Source organism: Netta rufina, assembly GCF_964035555.1.
Source record: "Netta rufina genome assembly, chromosome: 31".
NCBI lineage: Eukaryota > Metazoa > Chordata > Aves > Anseriformes > Anatidae > Netta > Netta rufina.
In genome coordinates, this window is record NC_140155.1 from 969,186 (window position 1) to 979,944 (window position 10,759).

The following is a 10,759-nucleotide window of genomic DNA, read 5'->3' on the forward strand; positions in this document are numbered from 1 at the left end:
TGAGATAAGTATAGTTTAATAAAAAGGAGCTTTCTTTTTTTCCAGCCAACTTTCCCCAGTTTTATTGCTGAACATGATGTCATATCGTACAGAATATCCCTCTGGCCAGGTGGGGATCTGTTCCCTCACAGCATTTTGTGCACCCCCAGCCTCCTCACCAGCAGGGTACCACAAGAAGCTGGGAAGTCCTTGACTGTGCAACTACTGCTCAGCAACAGCTAAAACATTGGTGTGTTATCAACATTATTTTCATCTTAAATCCAAAACACACCATACCAGCCACTATGAAGGAAATTAACACTATCCCAAAGAAAACTGGGATATACAGTCATCTCTCCTGTCCATAACAACAGCTTGAGTTTGCTGACCAACTTGGAGACACCCAATGTCAATACTGAGATGAAGACCTTAGTGCTTTGCTTTGCTGGGACAAAGCATTCGCATGGTACTGATGGGCACAAAGCATATTGCTTTTTGGAAAGCAACAAATCAGACACACACATACACAAAAATATGTTAGAGCCTAAGCCTTGATTGGACATCCCCAGAAAGTGCCAGTTTTGGCTTTTAGGAAGAGTGAGAGAGGAAAAAGGGTGTGTCCTCCTCTATGGGGTCAGTGCTTCCTTGGGCCCCTCTTAGGAGGGGCAGACAAACCTACAAAACTAAACTTATGCTGTTCAATGTCCAATACCCTTTCCAAGGCTTTTATGGTTGTCTTTCTTACCAGTCAGAATACCAGTGAAAACACATGCTTCTCAGCAGATATCTTACAAATACTTTCATAAACTTGGTATAAATATTCATCATGTAGGATAAACAGCTCCTTGACAGATATATGCTCAGGCAGCGGAGGTCCATAAGCAATTTATGAGACAGACAGAATATCAGTTTTAGAGGAAATTTATTGATACTTTTTGATCCCAATTTTCAGTGGGAAAACATTTTGAGATGTGTTTTCTATCAATGTATTTATAAACAAACTTGTAGATCACTCAACGGATGAGAGAATGGTTTTGCCAAAACTTGAATTCTGTTAAGGCACGCTGGTGGTTCTTTAGCATCCCAAATATTCTCTTTCTCAGCTGAATCTTACTGGCCCTTCTCCTGTGGCAAGGTGAGCATGGTCTGGTGGGGTCAGCACGGCATTCACGATGTTTCCGGCTCCTCCAGATTCTTGTTAACTGCAGAGAAAGGGAAAAATGAAATCTGCTGTCAGGAATTCTGCACCAGAATTGGCACCCAGAAGTGACATGGATTCTGCTCTAGAAGAAGGTCTTCGTGTTAGGTTATACTGATATATTTGGGTCTATTAGCGAAGAATACTGTGGACACCAGAGCCTTGGACTGGCCCCTCTGGAAGTTAGGTTATGGCTGCACAAAGACCAAGCTCTCACCCTGATGCAAAATTCACTGCTTGCTCCAGAGGACTGCAGCATGTAGTCCTGGCAGAACAAGTCCTGCCAACACCCTACAGCCCTTTTCCTCCATAACAAAACCAACCAAAAACCCCCAAGGATTCCTTCCTTCACCTATGCAGGGCCTGTCCAGCCTTCTCTTCCAGGAAACAGAGCATGAGAAGTGAGGAGTTAAACTCACAGAGGTTTCAGAGAGTTAAACTTAGATATTTCTTGAGTACAGATGATAGAGAGGTGTCTCTCCCTAGACATGGTTCCAGCTGTCCTCCTCCTGCCCTCCACAGATGTTTGTCATTACCTCCTATTCCAAAAACTGTTCTACCTTCCCTTTTGCTGCCCATTAGGAACCTTGCCCTATACAAAACTCCCTTGTAAGCATCTCTCCATCAGAACCCATCCCATAGTCAGACTGTCACTGGTGTGTTTGTCTGTGCCCTGCTAATCACATCTAACCCACCACATCCACCCTAATCAGATGTTCTGTATTCCTTAGGGCACCCTGCTTCACTCATTTCCCTGCCTCCAACAGCATCTTCCCGAGAGCAAGAGCCTTCCTGCCTTGTGATTTCCATTATGTCCCATCCAGTCCAGCCTGCTGGCTTTGCCAGAACTGCTTGACCCTGTCCCCTCATCAGTTCACGTGTCACAGTGATGGGTGGCTTACATGCACAGACAACATCAGCATCCTCTCCATGATAGCAGTCGTGTTGACCCCATGGCCTGGCCTGACAGTCAAAGATGCTTTCTTCTGTCCCCGTGCAGTTCACATCATCCAGCCAGATGACGTCCGACCCTCGGCCGTAGCGGGCACCTCCCAGGGCTGACAGTGGTGGCCCACAGCCCACCTGCTTGCACACCACTTTGGCATCCTCCATGTCCCAGTGGTCATCACACACGCTGCCCCACCGATTCTCATGGAGTACCTCAACTCTTCCAGCACACTTGTTTGGGCCATCCACAAGCCGAACTGGTCCAGTCTCAGGAACGTCTACCTCTGCAAAAATGCCAAAAAAAAAAAAAATATTAAGGGAGCATCCTATGTGCCCCATCCCCTGTGGAAAGTATGCCTGCTCAACAGGGGCTCAGGTGCCCCTGAGCACAATGAAGATATGCCATCAGCGTTCTTCTAATGACACCTGTGCTTTCTGGGGTGGGAGGAAGGACAGAAAACAAACAAACAAACAAAAGCAAAAAAAAAAAAAAAAAAAAAAAACAACAAAAGAAATAAGAGGCTGTAGGAAAAGGGCAGGAGAAAGTTTTTTTGGTCTTCATGGACAGCTTCAGGCTCTACTGGGTATCTGGTTTGAGGATTCTGTTGATCATAACCACCCTGCAGGACAGAGGTGGGACAAGGGACCACAGTGTAGGAGAGAATTTAATGCAACACTGGCACAGCTACATCAGTGTGTCACCACTGGTCACCCCTGCTCTGCATCACAGGGCTGGCACCCAGTGATGGGATGAGTTCCTCAGCTGTGTCCCCCTGTTTCCACTAGAAAACATACACAGAGGTGCACTGCCCCTTTCACAGGGGCTTGGGATGATATCTGATTCAAGTTTATATACAGTGGGATCTGTCATCCTACTGCCCAGCACATGCAGGGGAGGGCTCAGAGGTGGTTACCTGAGCACACCACGCTGGCATCTTCCACGTGATTGCAGGTGTTCTCTCCCCATGGCTTGGTTTCACATTCCGTGATAGACCCTTCTGTTCCTGTGCAGTTCACATCAGTCAGCCATATCTGGCCCTTCCCTTCTCCGTATTTTGACTCTGGGAGGGCTGATAGTGCTGTTCCACAGCCCAGCTGCTTGCACACAACCTTTGCTTCCCTTAAATCCCAGCCGTCATCACACACAGTCCCCCAGACATCATTGTGAAGAACCTCGACTCTCCCAGTGCAGCGGTTTGGGCCATCCACCAGGCGGACTGAGGTGGAGATGGTAATCCCTGATTCTGCAGAGACATCCAGAGAGGGCATGCTCAGGAAGGCAGAAGGCTGTGCACTCATACCTTGGTATCCCCCCCCCCCGCATAACCTCTCCCTCCCACACTCATGGACATGGTCCATGGTCTTGTTCATGGTCTTAACCTTAAGCCTGAACTGGAGAAAAATGACCACAGAATGCCCCAGTGAACAGTCAGGAGAAAACCTTCCAGACTGGAGCCCTCTTCTAGGGTGTAAGGACCCCAAACCACCAGCAACACCAATACTGTAGGTGAGTGCTTTGTGTTAAGTCCTAGTTCCTGTCCATGATTGTATCCACACTTGTAAGTGCACCCCAACACATAGCTAGCAAAAGTTGGAGGATGCAAGGATTACCTGAACAGATTGCACTGGCATCTTCCCCGTGGTAACAGTTGTGATCTCCCCATGGCCTCGCCTGACATTCAGAGAGATCAGCTTCTACCCCTGTGCAGTTCACATCATCCAGCCAAATGGTGTCAAAGCCTCGTCCAAATTTGGCTCCAATGGGGGCCAGCACTGCATCCCCACAACCCAGCTGTTTGCATACAACTTGGGCATCTTTTATGTCCCAGTCATCGTGGCACACGCTGCCCCACTGCTCTTCATGAAGCACCTCAACTCTCCCAGCACATCGGTCTGGGCCTCCCACCAGACGGACAGGCCCTGGCTCAGGTATGTCAGTTCCTAAAAATCAACAAAGAAAAAAAAAAAAAAAAAAAAAAAAAAAAAAACAGAGAGAAGTTTTAGAGAAGTGTCTGTGCCCTTGATCACCTGGAGAAAAGAAAACAGAATCTCCCATGATACACCAAAATTCTCTACTCACCCCTAACACCTATACCTATCAACAGCTCCCTTCCTACCTTCTGGCTTAAGAAGAAAGGTTGACAAAAGAAAAGAAAAAAAAAAAAAAAAAGAAAAGGAAAAAAATATGCATAGAAGGTGTTAGGAGAGGGATCAGACTATCTGTGTTTAATCCCAGCTCCGTTGGACTTACCATGCAGCTTCTCTGGGTCAAAGTGGATAGGGAGATGGAGCTCAACAAAGTCACTCTGCATCCCTAACCTCCTAGTTGGACATGTCAGAAATTGCACCATAGCTTACAGAAGGGACAATGTGGCATAAAATCGAAGACATCTGGAATTTACCTGAGCACTCCACACTGGCATCTTCCACATGGTTGCAGGTGTTCTCTCCCCACGGTTTTGCTTTGCATTCAGTGAGGGACCCTTCTGTGCCTTTGCAGTTCATGTCACTCAGCCAGATCTGGCCCTTCCCTTCTCCGTATTTTGACTCATGGGGGGCTGACAGCGCCGTTCCACAGCCCAGATGCCTGCACACCACCCTGGCCTCTCGTAAATCCCAGCCATCATCACACACAGTCCCCCAGGTATCCTTGTGAAGCACCTCGACTCTCCCAGAGCAGCTGTTTGGGCCATCCACCAGACGGATCTCAAGTTTGGTTGTGTCTGCATCTTCAGAGAAGAACAAACACCCCAGGGTGAAGATAGGGAATGAGAAAGAGGGCTGTTCCTCCCCAGAAGGCTGTCCTTATTGCCAGACCAGGGGGAACAAAAGCCTGGTGTATCCTTGCGTCCGAGATCTTTGGTGTCTGGGAACCTGGTTTTGAGTTGGGAATGACCAAATGCTGCAGGTGCCTTTGTGACCAAAAGTCCATTTTGAGAAACAAATTGCAGGGTTCATTTTCAACCATAATTGGAGAAGTGTAGCCACACCAAAACTACCCCAACATTCTTTTTCTGTCTGAGTTTGTCCGTGGTTAAGGCCAATGTCTCCCAACAGACACTGCTACAAGGCACTGGGATAGCAGAAGGGAAGAGAGAATTGAGAAGTTTTCACCCTTTCCCCGGAAAAGCTCTCAGGACTGGAAAGGATTGTCTCTGTGACTCAGTCCTCCTCCAGTTATTAAACTCATAAGGCCACAAAATCTGTCTCAAAATCTGTCTCAGCCCCAGTTACCAGTCCCCTAATCACAATACCTGCCACCCCTATATCAAGAACTGAGTATCTCTAGACACCATCACCCCTTTGCATGGATCTGGGGAACTCCAGTGGGAATTATTCAGTGACTGGAAAGTACAGGGGTCTAAAATATGGAACACCTTCATATTGGCTTATATAGATAAAGGGGACACCAGGCATTCATGTAACTGAGAACAGACTCCAATATTTATGACCCATGATCCACTCTACTACAAATACTGACCTGCCAGCAGGACTCCTGTGAGGGAAGCTGAAATAGAAGAAATACAGGAAGTTAGTCTGAATCAGCTCTGCAAAGTGCAGAGATTCAGGGTAGCAAAACACCAGACAGGAGGCAAGACCCTGTGAGCTCTGCTAAAGCCCATCATTGTTCTCAGCCTCTCAAATCCTGCTGTCAATGGGTTTTGCTCATTTTAGAGCATTTGTGTTAAAGAGTTCAGATAAGGAGAGAAAATGTGGAGAGAAATATATATATATGTGTGTGTGTGTGTGTGTGTACTGGGAAAAAATTATTTGGGCAGATAATGTGAAAATATAATAAGAGATCAGCTGAGACTCATCTTGTCCATACTTGGTGATCTGAAATTCTTTGTGCAGACTGATTAAATTACCTAGGCTCCTGTAATAGTCAGCAGAAAGATCTGAGTTGTGGCTGAAGCACAGACAGCTCATCCTAAGACTGGAGCCAGAGCAGGTCGAACTGCATCTGGATGTGTTTGTCTCTCCCTAGAGGCTCTGGATAGGCACACAGATCTCAGCAAAAGCCAGGCAAGAGGTGCACATCTGGATGAAACTGCTGAAAATCTGATAAGCTGCAAGTGCCACAGCATTGCTTCCTTTTTTTGTAAGGACTAGACCCATTAAAGAGGCATTGCTGCTTCTGAACTTCAGGTAGACACTGGACAAAACTAACTCCAGGGCTACTGCCAGGCCTGTAGACATTAATGGTAAGAATGATATGCAATTGGGACAGTTATGGGCCAAAGAATGGGGCTGTGCAAAAAAAGCGTCTTCAAGGTAGAAATCTGTGAAGAGTGGTATTGCTGCCCAGAGGCTTCTTCTGGGGATTAATTAGAGGCTGAGGCAAAGTTGGGAAGGGAAAGCTTGCCAGAATCTGTTTGTCCTGGAAACTCAGGAAAAGAAGACTTTGTACTCACTGTAGAAGGTCAGAAGCAAAAAAGAGCTCAACACAAACAACAGTTTATGTTCCTACATGTAACAGCCTGGCAAGGTCCCAAGCACTGACCAACAACTTCAGGCAAGGGCAGAATTGCTGACACCAGAAGTGGCATTAGCACTATTGCCCAGGTAAGTGTTTTTACTACTCACTTTTTTTTAGCTACTTTTAAAATTCATAATTACTTCCTTCTCTCTCTAAATTCCAGTTACATTCAGATAGCTTATCATCTTCAGTGCCTATCCACATACTGCAACCACAGATCATCCCCTGCCCATTGCTACTAGGTCTGGTCCCATCCCTGACACATGGAAACCCGCAAAGCCTGGGGAACCACAGGGCAGAAACAAGGGCACCCATTTTGTGCAGTGCTGTCTTATCTCACAAGGGTTGGGATTCAGTTCCTGAACGAGACACTTAAGTGTCTAGGTATTGGTGTTAGATGGGTCATCATCCAGCTGTCCACCTGTGGCTGTCTGAGATGCCAGAGGGGATCCAAGTCACCAATTGCAGCCCTGGTAGTCTAGAGAGGGATTCAGCTCACTGCAAAGTAGACACCACCAATTGCATTTCACTTCCCTGCAATGTCACATCTGTTTTGTGCTATGGACTATGGAAGAAGCAATGATGGAAGGGAAGGACTGTTGGTAAAGTTATGACAAGCCAAAAGTGGAGAGAAAAGAATCCCACCTCACTTACCCCAGAGGCATGCCAGGAGGACGAACCTCATGTTGGTAGCAGGGAGAAACGTGTGCTCTGTGTCTCCACGGGAGAGGAGGGCAGGGAAGAGGCAGGACATGCACCCAAGGGACAGGGTATTTGAGAAGTCCCCATGGAGCTGGCTCCTCCCCTCCGTCCCAAAACCTCCCTCTGTGCCCCATGGCAGGTGTTCAGCAAAGTGCAAGAAGCCAAGGGGCTCTGCTGGGAAGTGACCCTTGTGCCATAAGTGTCACGTAAGCCATAAGCCATAGGATTGTGAAACTCGGCTGTTTCGGGAATTTGCTGAGCAATAATGTCGTCTCAGTTCAGATCTTTCTGGACCACTGATGGCAAGGATAGGGGCACCTGGTGTTTTGCAACTCATCTTCCAGGACTGGCTTCAGGCAGGAATAGGGTACTAATATATATGGGAAAACTAAATTTATCCCTTGGCACTAGTTCAGCAAGGGAGTCTTTAAAAAAAAAAAAAAAAAACAAACACTATTCCCAGTGCTGAAAGCAGTGGCTTTATCCTAAGATGAGATTTTTTTTTCCCTTTTTCTCCTATGTTTGTTCCAAAGAAAACTTTGTGCAATATTGTTTTAATATTTGTCTGTGTTCACAGTTTAGTTAATTTTTCTGTCAGTGTGATTACTTCTCCTAGTCTTGACAATGTCAGATACAGAAGCAGCAGGATGCTCTGTTGCTGGCAATGAAAGCCAAGCTCCCAGGTCCCCTGTGAAGTTGGATCACCCAGACAGTCACATGCCCAAGCATAGAAATGATGCTACAGGGATATGATGCTGCTGCTATCATGTGTGGGATCTACTTCATACCAACTTCTTGCACTCAGATAACTTGCATGCTCAGCAGAGCTCATCAAGCACTCCTAGGAGGTGATTGCATTCATTTTTTGGACTCAGACACCAGTATTGAAGATGTCTAAGCAGGGAAATGCCATCAGGCTGTCTGAGGACGTGGATATGCCAAAAGGAGAGTGATAGATAGGAGAATCACACTGCACCCTCCACTGCTGTACAAGAGGGGCTCAGAAAATACTCCTTGCATTTAGACGAGCAATATGTGTGTGGTTGATCAGTATGACCATTGCTCAGCATCATCCCTAGGAATCCCAGAGATGGGTACAGAATATCTCAGCTGAACACAGAGAAAATATTACTGCTCAAAATACATACAGATGTCTTTAACCCCAGTGAAAAAGCTTGGTGAAAAAGCTGCAGATTTTGTGCATCTTTGACATACACCTCTGCTTAGACTGTGCAACCCAGGGACTATTTGCAACACCCCTCTGTCTTCCCCAAGCCAAGGTAGAGAGTGAAGCTGAGATAGGCTCTGGAAAGGACAGACAAGGAGAGAAAATCTCTGGCAGAAATGGAGTGTAGGGACAGGTGACGACTAACAGGGAATGCAAATGAACGTAGAGCTAGCAAATCCTTTCATTGCAACAGCATGTCTAGAGGATGAAAAGTGGAGGTAATAGACCAGAAAAGCAGGCCTGAATTAGTATAAATCTCAAGCTACCTGGGTCACGACTCTCAGTTGCAGACATGCATCAGTACAAATTTTATTCAGATTTTATTAATACATTTAATATCAAAGCTGTGTGTGGTGAAAGAGAGCATTGCATCCAACTCAGAGTAGCTGAGTTTCATATCCTATTGTCTGAAGACTGTTTGCATCCATCTGCTTAGTTTCGGGGTTTGTCCATCAAGCAGACTTTTTACCCTCTCCATCTTTGCCCTGTTTTCTATGTTCTGATAGCAGTTGCTGCCTCACTCATGGTCTATCTCAAGCAGGCCAGCATCTGGCCAACACCTTTATCAAAGACTGATGCCTACACCCAGACACTGATGTGTGGCAGAGACCCCAGAGCCCATGGGAAGATAAAAGTGTCACACACATTACTCGTAAATGAGAACCCTTGTTATAGAAGTCTCAGATGAGGTTTGTGTGGTTTTTTGTTTTGTTTTGTTTTTTTGTTTTTTCACAACACCCATATGTTACTGATCTGCAGCCTGTTGTGCTTTGATACTGATCCTTAGGTTCTGTCTGTCTGTGTTGGCCAGTAATTCCCGATTTGTATTTGTACAGTTGATTGCTTACTTGATAGCTAAACTCAACAAACCTGTGTTCACTGATAACTCCTAGAATGTTATCTACTAGGTGACTACAAATAGAAGTATTGGATCTCTGCTCCGTATTTTTCCAGGAACTGAACTTAGACTAAATCTTCTAAAATACACTGGGGTTGCTTCCTTCCTTTCTTCCCAGCCTCCCTTCCTTCTTTCCACCCTTTCTTCTTTCCTATCATGATCATATTTTTTCTCTCATTCATCCATTTATTCATTCATTCATTCCTAAGCATACACACCAGGTCAAACCAGCCAGTTACCTGGAATCTCCCCCATCTCACAAGTATTGTTGATGACGATCATTGCCATTTCACAAAAATATTAAAGGGTTATTTTTGAAAGGATTGGGATTTCAAATTAAGATTAAAATATCTGTCTTTCCTGGGTGTACACCCAGTATTTCAACTTGACTTCCACCTTTATTGTTACTTGTAACTATTTTAGCCCTGTCAAAATAGTAAATATTTTAGTAAGAATGGAAGAAAGTGTGAAAAAATTAAACACTTGTATACACTTTCACTAGCTTCTCTTCTTCTCTGCATTGCTGGTAAACTCTTTCCTTACTCTTTCCCTTGTTGCAGATGTGATTACGCAATGTATTCTTATTACCTGATATAACCTTTGATCTGTGTATTTCATTTTGGACTGTTGGCTTTTTAATTATGACCCAATAAGCCATTCTGTCATATTCTCTCCTTAGTAATTTGGTGTGATTTTGTTCTTCTGGATGATTTTTTCCTGAACATTGTATCCCTATCACTCCTATCAGCCTCTGTCCCAGAGCAGCCCCCACAACCCTGGCCAGCCCCCCATATTAATTGTTCAGCATGATGCCATATGGTATGGAATACCCCTTTGGCCAGTTTGGGTCAGCTGTCCTGGTTCTGTCCTCTCCCAGTTCCTGCTGCACCCCCAGCCTAGCCCTACATCTCTAACTCCTCTGGTTTATTCTAATTTAGTTAGTATAGAGACATTTTGTCAGACCCCTTCCTTACTGGCTAGAGAGGCTGGAATTCCTCTGTGCTGCTCTTCAGGTGAAGGAAGCAGCTGTACCCCTCTCTACAACTTACCAAAGATCTTGGGAGTGCGTAGAGGTCCCTGCTGACTGGAAGCTAGGCAATGTTACACCGAGCCATAAAAAGGGCATGAGAGAAGACCCAGGAAACTACAGACATGTTAGTTTGACCTCCATCCTGGAAAAGTTGTGCAGAAGACTGTCCTGGGAGTTATTGAATGACATTAAGGAACAAAGCTGTTATCAGGCAGAGTCAACATGAGTCATCAAGGGAAAATCCTGCTTTAGTAGATCAATCTCCTTCTATGACAAGGCCAACCACTTGTCAAAAA

At 45.5% G+C, this 10,759-nt stretch overlaps 1 protein-coding gene across 1 annotated transcript; it reads right to left on the reverse strand.

Moving 5' to 3' along the window:
• Positions 1-1,146: 1,146 nt before the first annotated feature.
• LOC311220301 (soluble scavenger receptor cysteine-rich domain-containing protein SSC5D-like) lies at positions 1,147-7,290 on the reverse strand (the record flags this gene model as incomplete). Its single annotated transcript, XM_084303807.1, has 7 exons — positions 1,147-1,181; positions 2,080-2,409; positions 3,040-3,369; positions 3,737-4,066; positions 4,528-4,854; positions 5,607-5,633; positions 7,260-7,290. 7 exons carry the CDS (start codon positions 7,288-7,290, stop codon positions 1,147-1,149), a joined length of 1,410 nt encoding a protein of 469 aa, XP_084159933.1.
• Positions 7,291-10,759: the final 3,469 nt, after the last annotated feature.